Below are 24,546 nucleotides of genomic sequence, written 5' to 3'. Positions count from 1 at the left end.
ATAGACAAGGCAAGAATATATCCTACTGCTAACACGAAGAGAGTTAATGGAGGATAGAAAATGATAAGTATGAACCATTAACAGTTAAGGGGTATTGGTGCTTTTTTGCATGTGAACATGCAGCGTAGGTATCTCATGGTAACACACAGGAGGAACATTTTTCTCTCCTGTTCCAGCTATGGTAAACAGAGGTTGGGCAGAGATGTTGAGAAATAGAGTTGTTCATCTGTTTGCTTGCTTTCTGAAACAAAGGATAAAGGGAAGTCATATCACTGGCCAGACTATCAGTTAAGGTCATTCAGATTAGGCAAATGCTCCAAATAAGAATACAAAAAGTAGAGCCATAGAACATCAACAGTCCATCTAATCCATTTTCCTCTTTTGGAGAGTGACCAATAGCCCAGGGAATCCCACAATGATTTTTGCTTGGCATATTCTCTCTCAGCTTCCAGTTATTTGCACCTCAAGAGCCCTTCTAAGCTGGAAGCAGAATCTTTAACAGCCCTTGATGGATTTTTTTTTTCCTCCAATAGTTTACCTAAATGGTTTTTGAATCCATCTCCAGTTTTGGCACAGGTAATTATCCCTATTGTCTTTGAGAACAGAGATCAACTTGGAAAGGAATTTTGGCTCATGGGCTGCTGTCTGAGAGTGACTCTGCATCTTGCCTGTCCTAGAAATAAAAGGATCTCTTTTCTCCTCTTTCATCCCCCTTTATACTCCCATTTCCCCATAAGTGGTTCTATACTATCTCTTTTGCTACTTTTTGAGCCTACTGAATTGTTTTTACTAAAGTGATTAAACTCACTAACCTGGTAGACAACTATTCTGTGTTGGGGTGGCTTAGATTTCTTCTGGACTGCTATTGAATCAGCCTGAAAAATTGGCTGATGAATGCCAGAGAGCCAATAAGGCCAGGAGAAGGGCAGAGATGAAGAGCAGGACTTCCTCCTTTTCCACCCAAATGAGTTGTTAGATTTGGCTCATCCCGTCTCACAAAACTATGATCTATTGCAGAGCATCCAAAGTCTGTTCCTAGCAGGTGGTAGTTCATGCATCATTCCTTGTTCATGATTTAGGGTGATGAATTTATATAAATCTACACTGGGTCTTCTCCATATGCTGTTTGCTTCCCTGAGACCTCACCGTGTGCTTCAGAGACTCATAACTGTAACTGCTGTCTGGTACCACTGGCTGAAGTGAACCTGCTAGCATAGCTGCGTCGTTACACTATCTAAGGGCATGAGTGATGGACACAGGCAGACAACTGCATTTCCAAGACTAAACTGCAAGCCTAAATGCTCATCAAGGTGTTCTCATTAACCTCCAACCTTTGAGCAGGTGTTCGGTGAAACGATAAGGAGAAAATGACAACTGTAGGAACAGCTCTCTGGGCCACCTACTCCCTAGAAAGACATGGATCACATTTGCTTGTCTGATATTGTTTATATCAGAGATATTAGCAAAGGAAAATTACTAGATTAAGCACTGTTTCCCAAGTCTCTGAAAATGCTGAGTGACAGTGAGCTGTCACCTGCTGTAAACAGCCCTCAAATTGCATGATGAGTTGCATTTGTAGGAAAATATGAATGTGACAAAGCAGTAGCAGACATTAAGTGTGTGTCCAGGATTTTAGATGTGATTCATCTTGAGTATGGGCAGAGAAATGTAATTGGTTGCTTTGGTTATTTCTTACATGATATTTGCAAACCACTTGGGACTGAAAAATGGGCTTATCAAAGAAAAGTCCCAAGAAAGAAAGTTTAACAGCAGAGCTAGATAGCAGGTATCTGAGTAACACAGCATATTTAGAATAGGGCCACACTGTTTAATTAATGAGGAAAATTATGAAGTTCTCAACAGAGGAAAGGGTAAAGAATCAAAGCTCATCCTGAGCTGAGAATGCATCTAAGTTAGAGGATATAGCTCAGACTGAAATGTTGACAGATGATCCAGCGATCATTAATCTGCTCTTTAGAGGGAAACTACCAACTTTACAAATAATTCTTCCCAAGAGAAATGGGATTTTTTTTTTTTTAATCAAATTTTTTCATCACAGAGAGAAAGATCTGCTATGATTTTCCAGTCTCCATTCTCCATGGCTTCAAATAATTTCCTTTTCCCTTCATGGCAGGATATAATAACAACACTAAGTACAAGGAATTTTGTTGCCTCATTGAAGTCTAAACTAACTGAGCAGCTTAAGTGCTTTTTTGCATTCTTAATTTCTTAATACTACTCCCTCCTTTTCTATTCATGTTTTTTTTTTTTTTTTAATCTTACAGTGGGAGCACCTACACTACCAGACACATGCTAATGTTCTCCTTTCTTTTGCTACCTTAACAATGATTCTGCATGGCAAGTCCCACTCTGTATTTTCCTCACTTCACTGCAGGACATGTATTCAGACACTCTGAGAGATACCATCATGATCTGTGAAGGGCGTTGTTCTGACAAGCTGTCAGGGAAAACACTGAGATTCAGAATCAGGCACCTACATTTAGACAGCTACAAAATATGTGTCTACATGCAAGGCAGGTATCTAAAATTCCCTTACACTATAGACGCTATTCAGTTGCCGACACACGACTCTTCCTATTTGATATGCTCTCAGGAATCTTGTCTGGCCAGAAAGGCTGTGGTGCCCACAGGTCCTGTATCACATCCAGAGCAGGCCAGATGATGATGACACAAGACCTGTGGAATATCCACAGCAGTGTGGATCAGGAACCTGAACCCAAACAAGATACTGTAGGACATCTCAAATGGCCCTTGAAGCCTGTGATAAGGGAAATGAGCAAAGACCTAAATCTCCACTCCTATATCTCCCTGAATCCCATAAAACCAGAACCTAGATCCACAGATTATGTGTAAACACATTAATTTAGGTGTCTGAATGTAAGACTTAGTCCTAACATAGCAGGCATAATCTCTGTTAGCTCTTCTTCATGTATGTAAGTCAAAATGCTTTATACCGAAAGTATTAACTTCTTAATGTGACATATGATCCAGATAATACCAACAGATAGAAAAATGAAAACTAATAATAAAGCACAGGTTTAGGATTATGGTTCAAACACATACACCAGTATTCTTATATATTCTCCATATCTCATTTTAAATGATGATGAATATGGAACACAAACATAGGCAATTTAGCTATGTGTACACAATCGGTCTGAATACCCTTGGAGACAGTCTTTGTAGACAAATTGTACTGGTTCCAGATAATTTTGTATGAGTTCTTTATCCAGAGTCAGATAAGGCTACTAAATGTACGGAGAATGATGAATGAAAGGCAGAGGTGACTATTTAGCTATCAATCATATTAATTTTTTGAAAACCAATGATTTTGGAGCTCAAATCCTGTTGTGGCTTGTTCAGCGCAATCCAAATATTTTACCTTCTATGGAAAAATGAGAATAAGAATTAAATTAGGGATGGAGTGTACATATATGCACATCTTAGATAATAGTAGAAATGATCTAGAAACGATTTGTACCCTAAAAATGAATGTGAATAGTACTTTTGTGGCAAGATGTCCCTCTCCTGATCTAGTAGATGTGTCCCATCTTTGTCTACTTTCACTCTGTCATTACTAATGAGTTTGTATTTCCCTTGCTTTATCCTTTGTAATTTTTATACCTTGAAAACAGATATAATATTCTTTATCACACAGACATTTTTTGGTACACCTTATATAACCTTAGAATATTTTCAGTCACATTTTATCTTTTTCCTCAAATTCACCCACACATTTCCACCATCTTATTAAAGATGAGTTTAAACATGTTTTATTTGATGCATTGGTGAATGCATTACTTCATTAGGAAACCTCATGGAAATTCATATGCTTAATGCTAAAGTGCCTCCCATCCCACACCCATTTCAATTAAAGTGTGACAATGACACAGCCTTAATGCCCTCAACTGCTCATTTGACACAATCTCATGCAGTGATATCTCACCAAAACAGGAAGCTGCTTTCGCATCTAGTTTGCATTATGTATTCATTTTAAGATTAGTCACATGGCTAATAAGCATCTTGGAGGCTGTCCAGTTTGCTACACTATGTCATGCTTCCTTTCCTGCCATTCTGCTTGCATTAACTCTCTGTGATATTGCCAAAGACTGTACAGAGTGTAAATTGCTCTTATCCTTTTGTTCCAGAAAATGATCGCATCCACTGCCACTTGGAAATTGTTCCCACTGTTGACTACAATTAAATATTAAATGTGCACTGAAATAATTTCATTTTCATGAAGTGATAACCTCTGAAACTTTGCCCACATAAAGTCTAATACCAAAAGAATTTCCTCCTTCCCCTCCCCAGTTACTTACAAAAATAATATGCTTCTGCCTCAAAATTCTGAACTGCAATGTTTGTAGAAAGCCTAAAATACAGTCTTTATTCCCGCTTTATCTTGAAGTGGTATTAAACTCAAAGTGACAGCATTAAAATTAGCACTTCAGGTAACATTTAACTTTTTAATCAATATTTACTTGATATTTTAAACAAATACTGACACATCTATTTGTGTATTTATGTGTATGCACGTGTATTTATATCTGTACATAATGCCTGCAATATGAGTTTCTCAAGATCTTATCAGCTTTCCCAAACTAAGACAATGAACTAAAATAAAAATTTTCACACATCAGAAGGGAGCATTTATTGTGATCATTTATTTTGACATCATAAGTCTGATCCACAGTGTACAGAGGACTTATCTGAATAAATTCTTATTGGAACAAAAATGCACCACTTTTACTTACAAAAAAAAAAAAAAAAACAAAACAACAAAACCAAACCAACCCAACAACAACAACAACTACAACACAAAGAAGAAAAAAGCAGACTCTTCCCTCAAATAAATCCATGCTAGTCTTTAAAAAAGTCTTGGACTTAAAAAAGTGTTGAACTATCCATCGCAACATCCAGTAAATTCTTCAAAAGTATAGGTACTCCTTCTATAAATGATAAAAACAGAAGGGAAAACATGTAAATAATTCTAAATCTATTTGTGTAGCTCTTTTAGGATCAAAATTAACACATTTGAAATATATGTATATATTTGACATACAAATCAATGGGCGCATCCATCATATAATATAGCAACTGAAATATCTTTTTAATAAAAATTCTGCATCATCTCACAGTAGCAGCAGCTTTCTGTGATCAACAAGATCCCTTGTAATAATTCAAAAATGTCAGTGAATAACAGAAAAAAAGTTGTAAGTACAACGCACCATTATATTTGAATTGCGTATTTCTACTATATTGCTAGAGATATGAGTCACTGTAGAAAGAGAAAACTCTAATGCATTAGTACCATAACCTTGAACCACAATGAAAAGGAATAATAGGGAAAAACCATGTTCTTAGGGACGCCATAAAAAAAGGACAAAATAATGCTTCTGAATTTTTAAAGCTACATGATTATTACTGCACAATGTTTAGAATAAATTCCTAACTGTGTATTTGGAGGGAAGCAGAAGTGAGAAGGGGAAGAACATCTGGCAGCATATTAAAGTGAAATAACTCCTCTGTATTCTCTGGTTGGTAATAGTAAGCAATTTTCACCATAACCTCATGTTGGACTAGACAAAAGAGAAATATATTCTCCTCTTTAGATTCTCTTTAAGGCCCACTGTATTATCAGTTTACCGATGAAGTATAAAATAAAAATAAAATAAGGGAAAAAAAAATCTTCTAAAAATCTTGAAAAGTCAATTGCTCATGGGTATTCTTCTATGGAGCAAGGAATAGGTCAGGACATGAAATGTATTCTTTATATCAAAAGAATCAAGCTTCAGAACATTTCTTAAAGTTGAAAACATTTGGGCTTTTATGAAATAAAATATGAAAACCTTTTGGCAACCATTTTTTTTTTTTATGTCAAAGCAAAAACTATTGTAGATTCCTTGTTTCTGGTTTTTTTATGTATTCCTAACCAATCATACAAGATGTTTTTGTGGATGCTTTGTATGGATGAATGTGGTTTGCTTCTGCTTTCAACTGGAATATCAACCAGATTATATCAGTCTTACGCTCATGTGCTTTGGGAATGGTTTATAGTTCCCTGTCTTCTTTACCCACATGCAAATATATTTCACAAGAATATACAGAAATGAAAAACAGCTGAAATTATTATTCCACTCACATGTCAATGCTTAAGGTGGACAATGAAAAGTTAAAATGGACAAAGTTATAAACATTTAGTAGCCCCAGGGGTCATTAAAGTCTTTTCCCGTAAAACTGAAAGTGATAGACTTCTGGGATTGTAAAGACAATGATTTATTTACAAAGGCCCTTCCATTTTACACTACCCCACCCCTCCATTTCTATTAGGAAAGCTTTTAGAAAAAGCCTCATCAAACACAAGGAAGTACAGTATCAATTCTGCCAGCACTACCTACTTAAATCATGGCTAAATTTGCACAGTGAAATGTCATGGTCAGTACTGCCACAATTTCACGCCATAGAAAGCACAGAGAATGGAGATACTAGTGCAAGAAAATTACAAAAAATATGTAGGTATTTATTAGATTCTTATGTTCATGTAAAGCAAAAGAAACAATAGACCTTATCTTAAAGCACAGCTTGAGAATAGTAGAATCAGTAAATTGGTTAATACTGAAAATCCATGGATTATCATTCAAACACATCATAGAATTTTTTTGGTTACCTCCAGAGAACATCACCCTCTCAGTGACACCTACACAAATTGTTGTTCTTTTAAATTCCCCAAAGCGAACAAAACCACAAGTAAGTAGAATACATTATTTCCAAAGAAGTACACTAAAATCTGAGGTCAGTATGACCAGAGAAGTTCAGGACATCTCATGATTTCCATAAACAGGATACAAATTGCTGAGGAATGAAAATAGCCTAAAATGTATGACACAAAATAAAGGCAGTATATTCAGATCCAGAGAGATCAGTATTCTCAGACACAGCTGAAAAGCTATGTTCAATTTTCTGCTTTGCCACTCTCATGGAGTGAAGGTACATTTCATATGTAGCCTGCTTTTTTCTTTCCTCATCATCTTCTGCTGGGTTACTTTGAGTAACAAAACTCTGACTAGACAGATCACTGCTCTGCCCCAATATGATAACTTCCCTGTGACACAAAGCATCTGTTTGTGGCTAGCTCCTTGCAACCTTCGAGGAATAACTTCTCCTCTAGCAACTCCTGGCATCAGCATAGCCTTGGCCCTGGATATGCTCATTCTGGATCATCTAATATTTTTTGAGACTGATGGAAAATAGTTAAAATATGCCTACCAGTGGATGTACAAAAAAACATAAGATGAATTCTGTGATTTGAGATCAGGGGCTCAAATATAGTAAAAGCAATCTCAACAGTATAAACTTTTTCAGTGCATTGAGATTTTTAAATGTATTTGTTTGTTATTGCAGGTCAGATAACAAATGATTTTTTTCTATTTGTTTTTTGGCTTTATGTCCAATTTTGAGGGGCCATACCTTATATTTACCCAAGAGGAAAGGTACATACTTAGCCCAGGATTATACTCTGCTGTTTAGTACGTTTGTACTGTTTTCAGCTGGGATAGAGTTAATTTTCTTCTTGGTAGCGGGTATGGGGCTGTGTTTTGGGTTTAGGATGAGATCAATGTCGATGATACACTGATGCTTTGGTTCTTGATAAGTAGTGCTAAGTAGTTGCTAAGTGGCGCTCACACCGGTCAAGGACTTTTCAGCTTCCCCTGCTCTGCCAGGTGCACAAGAAGCTGGGAGGGGGCACAGCCAGGACAGCTGACCCAGACTGGCCAAGGGGCTATGCCATACCACGTGACATCATGCTCAGTACATGAGTGGGGGGAGTTGGCCGGGGGAGGGGCAACGATCGCTGCTTGGGGGACGTGCTGGGCATCGTCGGCGGGTGGTGAGCAATTTCACAATGTACCACTTGCTTTGTATTACTATTGTACTATTATTACTTGCTATTATTATTGTTATTATTACTATTACTACTGTTCTATTTTTATTTTACTTTAGTTATTAAACTGTTCTTGTCTCAACCCACGAGTTTTCCCCTTTTGCCCTTCCGATTCTCTCCCCCATCCCACCGGTGGGGGAGTGAGGGAGCGGCTGCGTGGTGCTTAGTTGCTAGCTGAGGTTAAACCACAACAATGTTTTAGAGCATGAATAGAAATAAGCCTTTCTCAGGATGTCCTCAGCATGTTCTGAGAGACAGAAGTGCTGAACAGATAAAACTCAGAGTCGTACTTCCAGTTCTGCCTCTAGCCAGCTGTGTGAGTTTGAATTCAATGTTTCCTTTCTCTGTTCTCTATCTCCCTCTCTCTCTCCTATTTAGGGTGTTGGTTTTACCAAGTAGAAGCTGTCTCTTACTCAAGGAGACCTTCATCCTGATTAGGTCCTCTAGGCATTCCTGCAGTATGTGCTTATAATGCATCACAAGTTTTCCTTCTCATTATGATTATCTATTATTCATATTGTGATAGTGTCTAGAGACCAATAAGTTAAGATTATGACAAGATAAAATGTATGGATAAATAGAGATGGCAGGTGGATAGTTAATAATAAAGATGGGTGTATGTACATAACTTAATGGTGTCAGTAACTACTAATGCTCCTCTTTTCCAATTAGATCTAATGATTATTTTTTTCCTGAGTGCAACAGAGGAATTTGTAGCAATTCCATAGTAGTTTTGCCTTCTTTAGAGTTGACACATCTTTTTTTTTTTTTTTTCTTTTTTTTTTTAATATTTTTAATGGCTATAAAATTACTAATGGCATAAAAAGTTTATACATCTTTTTTTTCCATCATTAAAATAGCACAGTTTACCAGGAGTTAATATCCAGGAAATGCAGAATGCTACAGAAATAAAAAAAATTAGTAGAAATACTACCATTAGCTGCTCTATTTAGCAATGCACTAATTTTATACAGGTTAAATCTGAGTTTGAAATATTCGAAAATTTCAAAGATAACAAAAAATTATTTTGGCTGAGGGGGTTGAAAAAATATATATTTTTTTTTCTTTTTCAAAACAATCTCTGTAAATATTAATATTTTTAGTGCCTCCTACTTACCAGGCCCAGATTCTGCAATCTTCTCCTAGGTATAATTAAATATTACACGTGGATAGTCCCTATCAATGTGAGGGCTTTTTAGTATAAGTAAAACAAACTAATAAAGCTACCCTTAAATGAATAAACATTCAGTTCTTCTGGTTCCTGCCTCGATGTGACATACATTTTTTTACTACATTCATTGGTATTAATGATTATAGTAATGCCCAAAAGATGCTCAACAGCAGGGAAAAAACAGTCTTTTGACAACCATTCTTGACATCATGGAGTCACAGAATGGTTGAGGTTGTCAGGAACCTCTGGAGGTCATCTGGTTCAAACCCCTTCTCAAGCAAGGCTACCTAGAGCAGGCTGCCCAGGACTATGTGTAGAGAGTATTGAGTATCTCCAAGGATGTAGACTCCACAATCTCTCTGGGTAACCTATGCGAATACTCTCTTGTACTGGGGTGCCCAGAACCAGACATGGTACTCCAGGTGTGACCTCAACAGTACTGAGTAGAGGGGAAGGATCACTTCCCTCAACCTGCTGTCAACACTCCTAATGCAGCCCAGGATACCATGAGCTTTCTTTGCTGCAAGGGCACATTGTTGGCTCATGTTCAACTTGGTGTCTGCCTGGTGTCCAGCAGGATGCAAACAGATGATACCTAATACAACAGGAATCTGGGGCTGTTCAAGGCATTAAATTACTTGGTTTTATACTCTCTAAATATCTTCCAAATCTGTACCCAGCTTAGAAGGGGGAAAAACATTTGAAATGTTTTAATGAGACACAATTTTTTTGCAACAGCCATTTTGAATTAACTGATTTAGAAATAGGAATTCAGTTCAGTCAACCAGAATTCATCCCAGATCTCTCTTCCAGCTCAGACTGCCCCATTGTACCCAGCCGTATAGTCATGCAATGGTCAGCATCTAAAGATGATGACTTTCAGTGTGTTGCAGATACGTGTGAATATTTATCATTACTTAAGGTTACAATGCAAGTAAAGCCAATGGAGTTAGCAGAGTATGTGATCCCAGAGCATAACTCCAGTATATTATATTCAGTAGGCACTTGATTTTTCTAGAGAAGATCAACTAAGAGTTTAAAAGTGGAAAACAGTACTAAAATAACAAAACTTTTGAAAACACACTCCAAACTGGAGTTTTCACATTATTTTAGTATTTTGAAAGATTGCTTTCTATCTTATAAGATTTTTGGATTCTGTGATTATAATTGCACAGGCATTAATAGTTATAGAGCATGAAGCCACAAATAAAGAAATTTTGTACAAAGCATTTCAGGAAGAAATAACTATGGTATGACCATGACACAATTTAATTGCCATCACAAAATTAAGGTTTAATCTAAAGTTTATGAATCTTGCTTCTATCTAAGTGCTACTTTGGAGTAGATTCTCACTTTATGGCAATCTTGAATAGGTAGAGATACTGAAAGGGAAGAAGAGAATATCTCTACTCACCTATAGTTGGATCATGATAGTCAGGGAACCGATGGCTTATGAACTGCATTGTCATTGCTGGAGAGGAGAAAGAGAGAGGGAGGAAAAAAGAATTATATTTCTGTCTTTAAATGACAGCAGGGAAAAGAACAAGCAGAGAATTCACTCATCCAAGTATCAACTCAGCAAGTGAGTCAAAAGTCAGTCTTATGTCTACAGCTGCAACAATGATTGGCATTGGAGTGATAAGTAAGAACTGATAAATGGAAATAAAAAAGAATCAAACTATTTATCTTAATTTCTTCCTTTTTTAAACTGCATTTTATCAATTTCTGTATTAAAATGTTACATCTTTTTAACATTTGGTAAATACTATTAACCTGATATCATCTACAGATGAAAATTGCCATGAAAAAACCACAAAATATAGTTTACAAGGCAGATTCATAAAACTTTTCAGGATACTGCCACTAACTGCAGTACCTGATTTGATTTCTGGTGCATTTTAGGAATACCTAACTAATTAAACTTGTTGCAGCAGACAAATGTTTCTGTTAGCCTCCTAGAGTTTGGTTTCTTCTGAACAGATTGTTTTATGGCTGAATACTACCTGCTTTCAGAAATTTTAAGAAAATTACATATTTTCTTCAGGAAAATTGCTTTGCATCATTTGGAACAGGTGGCACTCTGGAAGTGAAATTCCATTTTATATAGAAAGCCAGAAGCATTCATATCCTTTCTAACCATGAGTTTCCAACATGCCCTCTAAAGTTCATGGACTTTGAATAACCACAAAAGTAGGCTTCGGTATTCAATGGTCACAGTAATACCATCAGTTATCAGAACAACCTGGGAAGTTATGTTATCTTTGATGTCTTTCCTCAGGAGTTTGAATCTCAGTTCATTTGAAAAGTAAAGGAATCTACCTAACACTGACAGCAGTGAAGAAAAGACCTTCAAAAGTGAAATAGATGAATTCTATTTGAACAGAAGAGAAAAAAAAAAAAAAAGACCCAACAGATTTTTTTTAAATATTGCTTGATTTTTAAGCCAATTTCATTATTTTAATTTTTCATGTTTTTTTAATGCCTGCATTAAAGTTCCACTATAGTTGCTATGTGGCCACTTGTTTATAAAAAAATATCCACCTGAATGAGAACTATTAGTCACAACACGTTAAACCAAACATGAGATTCTGTCTTATGTCTTGGACATCTCAGTTACCTTCAATAGCAGGGGTTATGAACAAGAAATATGACATTTTAAAAATTCTGTGTATAAATACACCTATTTTTTAAATAGCAACGTTATAGTTTAATGTTTGTCCTCTATATTTTCAAGAATCAGGAGGTGAAGGAGATAGTTTTACAAAATGATACAGACAAGGAGTATTAAACATTTATTACCATGTTAATAAATTATTGCATCTTTAGAGTAGACAAATATAAATGGTAAGAAGCAGCATTATAAATTCATAGTAACTCAGAGAGGGTAACTGTGTAAAAAAAGCTCATTCAGTCTAGACATTATTGGGGAATACATCTATGTGCAGTGACACTCATGTCTTCTCTATTATCTGTTGTCAGATGCATTACTTTTAAATACTGTGTATGTTTGGACACTTTCATTTCCAGGACACCTGTTTTTTTAATCATGACAGATTTTTAAGCACCTCCATCTGATAACTGTTAGTGGTTTATGAAGAATAAATTGATGCCTAATGTGATCAGCCTAGTTTGCTCTGAGAAGCAGAGGCAGCTAGCAGAGATGATGTTCACATGGTTTATGCCTACACATTTTGAGCTTTCTGAGGGTCTGTACCACAAATGAAAAATTTGTTTCACTACCTGTTGCTTTTTCTTGCCAAGATTTTTTTTAAAAGCAAACTACTCTGTATCTGATCTCATTCTGTTTCCTTTTGGAGCTATGCCTGCGTCACAAAATCTGTTGTTACAACTGAAACTGAAATTCTCAGAGGATATGCAGAACTAATGGTAAACATTTTTTCTCTCTCCTGAGACAGCCCCAAATTGATACATCATTTATATCTTCATTAAATCCACAGGATCTAAGACGACTGAAATAATTTTGAAGCATCATACTGACTTTCAACTGTAATGTGCAAAATATTAGCCACTGGAAAGTGCAAAAATTATACCTCTCAGATCACGCTGTGTGCATGAATATGCATCATCAAAACTTTCACAGGATCCTAGGCTGTACACGGTGCTTTAGAGGCAGATCTGAAGAGTCTTGTAATGTCAAGTGCAAGAATACTGAATTGCATACAGCTGATCCTAGTCTCAGTGCAGAGCCTTGCATGAACTGATTTGGCTGTATATAAAATGAGTTTGGAGTGGTACAGAATTTGAGAAAGGTGTTCACAGAAGCATTGTGCACAATGAAATAAGCAAATATCTTGCAGTCAGCTGGCTAGGGAAATGGTGAATAAAAGCTTTCTTTTACATGTATTTTGGCCCACAACTACTTCCATGACAGCCCTTTGTCAAGTGATCTTTCTAATCAGTGGGGTAAGGACCCTCTTTGGCCTCTTTAGTGCTTGTCACCTCTTGCGTGGGCATTAGCACCCTTTCCCAGAAACAGGTTACATGTTTTTTTTTCCTCAAACAGAAGGAATTGAGGTACGCTGTCTGATCTTTTTAACCACTGAATTACAGTGTAAAATAAGGGAACCGGGGTATAAGAGGTGCGAATTGCAACCCATCTTCCTCTGTGTGTTCTTTAAAATAAGAATTAGTATTTTCTGTTAAACCCTACTGAATGTTAGTGCAGCAAGCATTTTCAGAGCAGCTATAACAGGCTACTTCCCCTAAGGGAAAGGAACAACTAGCTTCTAGATTTGAACAACAAACCCCTTACTCCATGAAGATGGAGGACAAGGAACTCTCAAAACATCAGTTCTGACGTACAACAACAGTTGTGTCCAGATTTACCAGACATTTCACAGACTTGGCTGCTGGACATGCAGAAATTAGTTCAGAATGATGGTCAGAAGTTGGTGGAATGCTTCCCAGAGCAAGAGAAGGCTCAATCACTGCTGACATGAAACCACACAACTCAGCTGGAGCCTCAGGAATTAGACCTATTTATAACCAGCTCTGTCTGGGCTCCCCAGAAGGACAGCTGCCTCAACAGGAATACACTGCTTTCTTCACTGACTTCATCAGCTCCAAAGTAATTTTCCAGAGCAAATTAATTTTGAAAGCTAATACCAAATGGTATGGGTATTCCATGCCACTTTATGAAAACATTCTCCTTGGACCCTCCTTTTTTCCTTATCCATTACCCTTTTTTCCATATAAATTAACACTCACACCTAACAAATCCAAACCATCATCAGATATCATTATGACCATTGTCCTTTGGAAATCCAAATCATACTGCTCCAAATTTTTACAGATCTATAAATTAGGGACCTTTAACTCTAATTGATACCATACATAAATAACTGTATCAAAATATGGCTTTAAAGCAGGATATTAAAACAGAATAAATGGATAAGACTGATATTTGAATAAATACATATACATGTAAAAGCAGAGTCAGTTAAAAAATGATTAAAAAACCCCCTCAAACACCTTTCAATCCGTGGCAGATATTGTGAAACATTTTGAATTGCAAGTTGCCTGAAAATTTTTAATGAATATTTTATAACACTGGGAAGATCATTCCATTTAAATGGGACATGTACATCACATTGCAACTACTGTAAGTAAAAGGATAATTGTTTCAGATTAATAGTATCTTCTTTATATCCATCTGTGGCTAAGCAAGTGCAGATTGTCTCAATTGAATAAATGTATGCCTGATATGCATGGGTAGCTATGTAACTTTAAAGTTCTCTTGTGTTTTCAAAATAAAAAAGGAGTTCAGATCCTGTGTTTCATTTTTAGTTGTTTCCAGTTATTCTTATCCAATGTTCATTAACTATCTAGAATGGTATACATGATATCTATGCTGGCACTGAAATATATATGTTTTCTATAAATAATGAACTTAATCCTGTCTGCTACTTTCAGTATAATTCCTACTCTCTTCCTAATAATAATTTATTTACCTCCCAGTAGGAAATGTCATGCTTATAAAAAAGCTGAGGTTATATTATTTACTCTAAAGCACACTTTTGATCAGTGCAGCAATATTAAATTTCATGTAAAAAAAGGTGTCAGCTCTTACAAATATATGTGTTTGTGTGGGCCCACAGGCTAATAGAAAAAAATGCTTCAACACCCATGCAGTTGTGCAAGCAGGTAGAGTAGAATCTCACTGTCCTTCTAAGTTGTTCTAAATTTGACTTGCACTGACAATTTTGAAAGTAGCCCTACACCTGTTTTTCAAGGCTGGAGAGTGTGTTGTGATCTTACTCAATAGTTTTTAAGGTAATAGTATCCCTGATGTGAATATCTCATCCTGAGCTTCCTATCCTTCTTTATTCACCCAAGAACTTTGACATATTCATACTCTCCTGGATGCTGTGTATGATTGCATATTAATCCATTTCCAAAGGAATCTTTATCCTCATCACAAAGTCCTACACTTTAAATAGTCTAACAAATAACCACAGTAGTTGCAACTCAGAGATCTGTGATTCCATATGGTTGATTTACTTTAGATCCACTATTCCAATGGATCTTTAACTTGTGTTTTTGTAAACACTGAGGTTTCAAAGATACCAGCACAGAAGACAGGCATAAAATAATCTAATATGGTAAAGTCAGGGATTTATAGATTAGTTCATGAAGTTCATGAGAAAAGAAGAAAGTGTATAGGTATTATTAGCATAGAGAAGGTAGCAAGGAAGTTACAGAGTCTAAAATCTGAACAGTGGATCATCTTAACAAAGTATGCACCATAGGAAGAGACTTTGTCACAGAACAGGAAAAGTGATAAATATGCTAAGAGTTTAAGAGACATCCTTACCTCTATCAATCTGTAAAATTCTAAAAACATGGCAATGGCATGTTGAACATACGTGATTTTATTCTTTTGATAAAGTGTTTGTATATAACTAAATATGAAGACAGTAGTTTTTCCAGTCTTATCTGATCTCTGAATTGCATTAACACTCACAGCAACTTTGAAAGGCTGGAGACACAAATAATGCTAGAATATACTGGGGGGGGAGAGGGAAGTTAGAAAATCTATAAATACAGCCTGAGGAAGATTTTATGTATGTTCAGTTTCTGCAGGTTTAATAAACCAAGATAAAAGGCAACCAAGAAAAAGAAAAGTTATTAAAGCTAAAGGGAAATTTTGCTGTGAAACAAATGGGAGATGCTAGCTATGAACAAATTTAGGCTACAAATGAGAAAATATTTCTAGCCACCAGATGAGGGATTTTCTGAAACAGAATTCAAACATGGACAGAAGAGGCAAGAAACCTCTTTGATTTTAAGTTGCTCCCTAAGTGAAAGGGTTGCCTTGAATGAGTGACACAGAAGGTTCTTTTGGAGAATTTTCCCTTGTATTCTGAATTTCAGGTGGGGAAAACATTAATTTATTGTATGATATTTTAATATAGATAGCATCTATAATCAGGTCTTCAACTAATATCAGTGATGGAAATGAATGTTTGCTTTCCTAAAATACTATGTGCTTTTGATCTCAAACATTTTATAAAGACCCTCTTGCTTTCCAGGGAGAAGATTCTATATGGAGAACATTGCACTGTAATAACCAGGGATAACTTAAATGACTGTCATTGTCTAACGCCAGCCAGCAACCAAGCACCACACAGCTGCTCGTTCACTCTCCCCCTCCCCAGTGGGTGGGGGAGGGAACTGGAAGAGCAAAAGTAGGAAAACTTGGGGGTTGAGATAAGAACAGTTAGATAATTGAAAGAAAATATAATAATAATAATAATAATAATAATAATAATAATAATAATAATAATAATAACAATGGTAATGGTAATAATAATAATAATAATAATAATAATAACAACAACGACAACGACAACAACAATAAAAATGTAATGGAAAGGAAAAACAAAACTAATAAAACCCAGGAAAAACAAGTGATGCAACTGCTCACCACCTGCTGACCGATGCCCAGCCAGTCCCCGAGCAGCGATCACTTCCTCCCCGGCCAGCTCCTCCCAGTTTATGAGCATGACGTCATATGGTATGGAATAGCCCTTGGCCAGTCTGGGTCAGCTGTCCTGGCTGTGCTCCCTCCCAGCTTCTTGTGCACCGGGCAGAGCACGGGAAGCTGAAAAGTACTTGACTGGTGTAAGCACTGCTCAGCAACAACCAAAACGCCAGTGTGTTATCAACATTATTCCCATACTAAATCTACAACACAGCACTATAGAATCATAGAATCATAGAATCATTAAGGTTGGAAAAGACCCTCAAGATCATCGAGTCCAACCGTTAACCTACCACTGCCAAGGCCACCACTAAACCATGGCCTCAAGCACCACGTCTACCCTTCTTTTAAATACCTCCAGGGATGGGGACTCAACCACTTCCATGGGCAGCTTGTTCCAGTGCCTGACTACCCTTTCGGTGAAGAAGTTTTTCCTAATATCCAAACTAAACCTGCCCTGGCGCAGCTTGAGGCCGTTTCCTCTCATCCTATCGTTTGTTACTTGGGAGAAGAGACCAACTCCCACCTCGCTACGGCCTCCTTTCAGGTAGTTGTAGAGAGCAATAAGGTCTCCCTTAAGCCTCCTCTTCTCCAGACTAAACAACCCCAGTTCCCTCAGCCACTCCTCATAAGACTTGTGCTCCAGACCCTTCACCAACTTTGTTGCCCTTCTTTGGACGTGCTCCAGCACGCACTATACCAGCTACTAGGAAGAAAATTAACTCTATCCCAGCCAAAACCAGAACAAAGAGCCTATGTTTATGATATACTTGTGTAGGGAACCCCCCCCCAAGAATCTGAGAGGGCTTCATACACAATTCATACAGTCAAAGCCAGCTTATCTGCAGCCTTTGCTGTTTTGAACAAAAAGTGTTGCACTTCTGATGTACTGCACTGTTATCTTTTTCCTACTCCTTACTAAGAAATCTTATGAGATAGCATACATCTCTATCAGACGACAGCTTTACAGGTCACAAAAGACTATGTCATTTGAGTATACGGTATATTTCCTCTGTTTTATTTGTATTTATTTTATCTATTCATATTGCATTTAGATTACAGTACAATTTAGAATAAATAACTGACAGCAGCAGTCACCTGAACCAAAACAAAAGGAGTCAGAATAATGAAATAATATTGTTACATTCAAGTGCTTCACATCAGTGTGAACCAAAATTACCAAACAACAGCTGCAATGTCAAAGGTGAGAGAGGTTGTTTGATGTCAGCAGAGAAAGGATCATCCAAACCAGCAGTCTTCCATGATGACATGTAGCTAACTTGATTAGATGGAGACAAAACCCCTTACCTAGAAGAGTATGTGAATGACCTGCCTCACAGTGAAATCAATGGGATTACCCATTTTACCGTTGTTGAGGTACATGTTGTGTTAGATCTGAGCACTGAACATCCATAGTGGCTGAAGGTTATGTCTACCAGAAGCTATATGAGAAGAGTCTTGAGGAGTATTTATTTTAGTCAAAAAGATGAATGAGAAGAAGAGTGATGTCTGATGTCTGAGCTATTACAGAGTTTTAAGAAATTTTAGGAGTACAGGGAAGGTAAATACAGAATGATTATTTATTCTCTAACCATACAAGGCATATAATTTTATTTAGTGAAAAAAAATATTTGCACATCGAGTATAGCTGACTGCATGATTTTTCCATGATGTGGTAAATGGTAAAGTGTATTGGTGGATTAAAATATTGAATTTTTTTTAAACTGGTTCTAATAAGCTCAGAGATCTCACCTCATGATAAGACATTCTTATTTTCTTACTGCTGGAGGATGTGAAGATTTTCAAGAAGTTTTAATATCTTTTATTTTGTTCATATGTTCTTCCCAAAACAAACACTACAGGCTAGATTCACTGATAGGATACCAGCCTAAAGGCACCTTTGTTCTGACCCAGTACAGCCGTTTTTACATTGTTATACCCTGTAAGAAACAGGATAAGAGCTTTACTACACCATTTCAGGAAGTAATGCTGTAAAGTCTGTGAGCTGCAATTATTAATTTTTTAGGTGTTACAATGTATTATTTATTGAGCATTGGCTGTGAAATGAAGGCAAGCTAAATTTTATTTCTCTGAGTAAAATTCATTCTGGTGTACCAGAAAAATACTGAAGCTTGCTGTAGAACTATCTACTGTATACGCTAGGCCGCTGATACAGCATTGCTTTTTACACTGTTTTTTGCTAAAGTGATAGGTGTTTTGTTCACCTGCTGAAGCTGACTGAAGTCCACAGCAAAGAGTAGTAAGCACCAGAAAGGCAGAGTCTTAAAAGACAAAAGTCTTTTAAATTAAATCAGTCTTATTAGAATGAAAATCAAACACACAAAACCCCAGAATATGTAAATTTTAAACAGAGAAAACTCAAGTTACTAGGACAGCCAAAACAGAAGCAGGGAACTCGTTCTTGTCCGTCGAATTGTTACAGATGGATCCTTCTGTTAACTTGTGTTGACTTAGTCTTGGTTAAAGACTGAGCTGCAGAAAGCACTGTACAGGCTTCTGTGGTCCCCTGAAAAATTATCTCCATCACCTTCAAGGCCTGTCCATCTTCTATTCACTCCTGTCCATTCTGACTCTCACTGTCTTGCATCCCATTTACTCTCTGGGAATCTACACTTTCTTACCAGGACGGTAATGGTCTTTTTCTCCCTCCAGAGGCTCCCAGTTAGATCCCTCGTTCCCTTGTTAAAAAAGTGTAACACAGAAAACTACTAGGGAAACATGTTAAAACAAGTCTCAAGGGAAAAACAAAACAAAACAAAACAAACTCAAAAATGAACATTTAAAGTGATTGAAATAGGAGAGCTAGTTTTGTTGTTCAGATTGCAGATGAAGAGAAAGGCTTGTTCATATAGTTTTGTACCCTCTACCATTGTAAAGTGAGGGCAGACTACAATCGAAATACTTTGCAGTGGAGTTGGTGGAGAAAGAGCAAGGCAGAAAACAACTTTCTTTGGAGAATATTCATAGTTTTATAATTTCTCCTCTTGTATCAGAAGGAAACAAAGGACTTGATGCAGAAATCTATACATTGAGGCAATATGTTCCCCCAGGGTAAAAGCACAGAATTAGGAAGCAGATGAGGAGAACCACTCCATCAGAAAGAAAAGAGAGAAAAAAATCTTTGTTTTGTTTTGGGACCCACCTTGAATGAATAGACAAAAATCACTAATCTCAGGGTATCTCTCAAGCTGCTCTTTCTCACAAGCATTAGATGTAAAGACATGAGTTCTCACTACTTCTTTTAAAAAATGTGATCAGCGGAACAAAGGCAAATACTAGGTATTGGTTACAGCTTTCCAACAGGGACTGAAGGACAACAAGAGAAATTGCACAAAAATTCTTCCTGGACTTGAGAAACTTTCAGGAAACCTTGAGCAAAAGTGCTCTCACTACAAAAAAATTCCATGTCTTCTGAATCAGCACATTCTAGTGAAAAATGGTTGTGCTAAAAAATTCTGACTAACATTAATATCTACATCCATACTCCTTTCCTCGTGCAATACAGGAAGGCAGAATGCACTGCATTTTAAAGTTAATGTTTAAAATTCTGTTCAATGTTCAAGGAAACAGAGAAGCAGATGAGACTTGTATATATTCCCCATATAAGAGACATCATCATAATGTGATACAAATTAACGATAATGACAAAGTAGGTTAGATTGCTACCACTTATGCACCATTTCCTCTGTAGTATATCCCTGACCCTTACCAGAAAGGTCTCCTACAAAAATACTGAACATTGCCTACCGTGCTTAGCTTATGCTATTTGACAAGATGCATTAATAAACAGAAATTACTTCTGGCAAATGCTGCTATTAGTGCATTTTCCCACTGTGTTTCTTCCATCAAGTTAAAATTGGTGAGAAAATTTAATGTGTCTTCCTTCTATTGTACTTCAGCTAGAAAATCCAATGGTAACTTAAGCCTTCCATTAGTGAGCAATCCAAAATGTAATGACATAAAAAGGTTTTAAACCAGACTCCAGCGTAGTGTGATTTTTAAAACAGAATACATTGAATAAAACTAGAAAGACTCAATTTTCACATATTATTTCAGAGAACAATAGAGCTGATCTTGAACCATTACAAATAGACACGTTTCAATTAAAATCAATGGATAAATCTCCTAATTTTACAAAGGAAGTACAACAAACAAGAGAAAAATGTAGGGTAGTTCTTTACACAAGTGGGCCCTCACTTGCAGCTACCAGTCTCAAGTATGATTAGCTCACTGTGAAAAAGACTTTCAAGGAAGGATAAAGTCATTTCATTCCATGGAAAGAAACCTTTCAGCAACCACATTTATTTCTCTCCCTTTTTTTAACTGCTGACATGTTTCCATGTAATGATAACTTGAGATGCTCTGACTTGGTTTACTGCTGTTTCAGGTAGTGGTAAATTGACATTGTTTGCAGGTTTCCTAACATAAACTAGTGGTTAGCTCCTGTGATACCTTCCATGTGAAATTATACCCCATACATCAAGCAGTGATGAATTGACAGTGGCAGCAGCTGTATGTTCTTGCGAGTGGGAGAATAGTTGTTCTTCTGTAATGTGGCACCAACTTTTCTGTACTTCAAACCTATGGTCTGGAAAATTGATGACACATCAAAGAGGAAGATACAACTCTTCCGTTTAACCTCTCACAGAAGTCTTGTTCAGGGTTAAAACACAACCCAGCTTTTTTTTTTTTTCTTATTTTTCTTTTTTTTTTTTTTCTTTTTTACCCAATGCAAGGGTTTCTCAATATATCAGTTAAAGTCTTGTAGAGGATAACATCCATATTCGCAGATATTGTTGGTATCCAATTCCTTTTAACTTAACAGGGTTTAGGTGTTTATCTGTTCTTGCTGATCTGAACAATAACCTGTGTCTCTCTCAAAAATTCAGATCTGTTTTTTAAAGTTGTTGACGATTAGAACGATTAACTTGTTTCCTGCTGCTTTTTACATTTACATGTATATTTACACTCCTAATATAAATCATATTATTTATAGATATTTTTTCATCACTTTTATGATCTTTTTCAAAATTTCTATTTAGTAGAGTAGCTGAATATGCTGGCTTTCTCTTTCAATGTAAAATGTAAATAAAATTTAAAATAGTTTATTTTGCTCAGAAATTTTCTGATCCATTCTTTTAACATCTGACACAATTTTTCCTGTGATAACAATAGTATTCAAATCATATTTAAAGGAAATAGACTAAGAAAGAAGGAAACATTTCTGAAGATAGATCTAAAGCCAGAAAACTGACATCAGGACATTGCTAAAATCCCCATAAAAATTTGAATTCATCAAATATATTTGATTATTCCCAGAATACTGTCCTCAACAATTTATTTCCTACTTGTGTACTTAATTTTTTATTTATCTCAGTGAAGATAAATATCACATTACTTGCATTATATAAGTTTAAAAGTGTTCTTCACTACAGACATGACTTTGAACTGAACATATTTTCCTTGTCAGATCTCAAAGAGATTTCTTTCTCAGCTAATTAGGCAACACTTCACAATGCTGTAAAATCTGACACATTATTGCTTATACCAACATGAGTTCTTAATGTCTTTTCTACTGTATTAGAAGAATTTCCGTAAGATTAGAGAAGGGTGAGGCTCTTCAGTTAGTGAGGCTCTTCAGTTGTTTACTCCCCTCTGTACAGATATATGCACACACACAAATTAAAAAGCTTTATAATTATGAACTGTTAACCAAAAAGCAAATCAAACCATTGAGAAAGCCTGGAATTGAGGATAAGAAGGTCTTCTGGATGGGGAAGAAATAGTTCTGTTTTACTGTCAGCAACACTTAGAACATCGTTATGCAGGGAAAATGAAAACCAAAAAGGTAACAATATTGAAAAGAAATTGTTGAAATAAGACTCAAGTTCTGGGGCAATACTTTGCTATTGTAAATCAACTCCTACATTTATCACTCTTATGTTCAGTACTCTTGCAGTATTGAAATACGCATTTCAACTGCAATATCATAAACGCACGCAAGAGAAAAGCTATCGGTTTGCACTGGCAGACTCCAAAGGGCTGCAAGTTTTGTGTGCTAACTTAAGGTTGCTCCCAACCATGACTGTTGCCTAATTCCTCTGTGAGACACCAGACTCTTCCTGGTGATGGCTGATGTATGTGTTTCGCAGAGGATTCTCGATATTGTTCAGAGGCAAGACATCTGAGAGGCCCTAAACATTCAGCTTATAGAATCTGACCTCTGCAAATTTTGGACACCCTGGAATAGACATCCTACAGTTCTAAACATTCACTTTGACATTTTAAGGACTTGGAAAGGAATATAGTAACTAAATACCTAGATGCTTCAGAGGCTGAGTTTACTGGGAGGAAGAGAGCTTCTAGATCTAGAAAACAACATGTACTTTGGAAACAAAACAATAGGGAATAATGAGCTATCTCAGAAGACAATACTGATCCTAGGCTTCCTGCTACTTTTACTTTACAAAGACTTAACAACCACCATAAGACTACTGAAGAAGGCTTATGTGATCATGTGAATCTAGGGAGAGTTGTTTCTAGCTTTTGGCTCTGCTATCAGCTCTTTATCCTTTGATTATCACCAACATATTTTTTTCCCTCAGTTTCCACACCTGCAAAAAAAAGGCAACAGCAATATGGACGGATTGCTCTGAGATTTACAGGGTTGCTGCATAAAGTCTGACTATGAATGCATTCCTTAACTGTTAATCTAAAATCAAATTAGTAAAACCATGACATTTTTAAGAACAGACTTAACCAATCCCTTCAATATAGAGTTATTTGGATGAAAGGAGGCAGGAAGCATGAGATCAAATACCTTACACAACAAATATGAGTTACCAGTACATTGGAGATGAAGAGACTACAAAGTACAAGGACAATAAAATAAAATAGCTACATATCCTCTCACTCTCTTCCCCCTCTCACAATATAAACCCAACTGGAATTTACATCTGCCAAAAGAGCATTCATATTGCTTGACACATGTACACGCTACATTATGATGATATATTGACAGTGGGCACAATTGCAAGACATGTTTGGGGGTGAAAGGTAGCACTTCAGGCACTAAAAGAGGTCATTTATTCTAGCATTAATGTGACACTGAAAAGGTCAGAAAGCTGCAAAACACATACAGAAGTTCTAGAGGGCTGATTGTATTTTCACAGAGAAAATCTCCATTAGCCTGTTCAGGTTTGTACCCACAGTTTGAATAAGAAATGTTAAAGCTATCAATGCTAGCAACAAGGAAAGAGTTTACTATGTTTTTTTTCCTACTGCTGGAAGGGGATGGCTCATGACCCAGGAATGATCTTCAGAATACTTAGGCCCCTAGAATAGGCTGAGTCTCAGTCTTTCATCCTTCTGAGGTAAACTTACTTTCATGTACTTCGTAATGCACTTTCTGCCCTTGATGCACTTGACATTTATTCTGGTGTGAACCTAGCTGTCTCAGGGGTTTATGGTGCAACGTATCACCTTAGCTTGATGGGTGATAGAAGCCATATTTGGTGACCCTAGACCTTTCTATGCAAAACCAGCAGCAGGTAAAACAAAACAAAACAAAACAAAACAAAACAAAACAAAACAAAACAAAACAAAACCTCCCAAAACTTTCCCCTGCTCCCCAAACAAGCAAACATCAAAGACTGGACTTAAAGGAATCTCAAAAAATTCTCTCATATTACAAGCAAAATTCTTCTCAGGATTTCTGAAGCTTAATTGGGAACACAATATATTGGGATGGGACTGATGAGTAAAAACAGTTCTTTGAACTGTGAAAAAAATCCTTAAAACCAAAATTATCTTATTCATAAAAAGCCATAAAAGACATGGATATATTTAGCCATTTCTGGATTTTCCTAATTACTCTAGAAGTTGTTC

The 24,546-nt window shown here is 36.5% G+C and overlaps 1 protein-coding gene across 1 annotated transcript in view; it reads right to left on the bottom strand.

The window, feature by feature from the left end:
- RIT2 (Ras like without CAAX 2) overlaps positions 1 to 24,546 on the bottom strand; it is a gene marked incomplete at both ends in the record, with an annotated part of 187,340 nt that overhangs the window by 112,476 nt on the left and 50,318 nt on the right. The window contains one exon of the mRNA XM_082336083.1: positions 10,549 to 10,605. Coding sequence (XP_082192209.1) covers positions 10,549 to 10,605 — 57 coding nt within the window. The remainder of the gene's footprint in view (positions 1 to 10,548; positions 10,606 to 24,546) is intronic.

Source organism: Platalea leucorodia, assembly GCF_965183815.1.
Source record: "Platalea leucorodia genome assembly, chromosome: Z".
Lineage (NCBI taxonomy): Eukaryota > Metazoa > Chordata > Aves > Pelecaniformes > Threskiornithidae > Platalea > Platalea leucorodia.
This window is presented reverse-complemented; position numbering and strand designations above follow the sequence as displayed.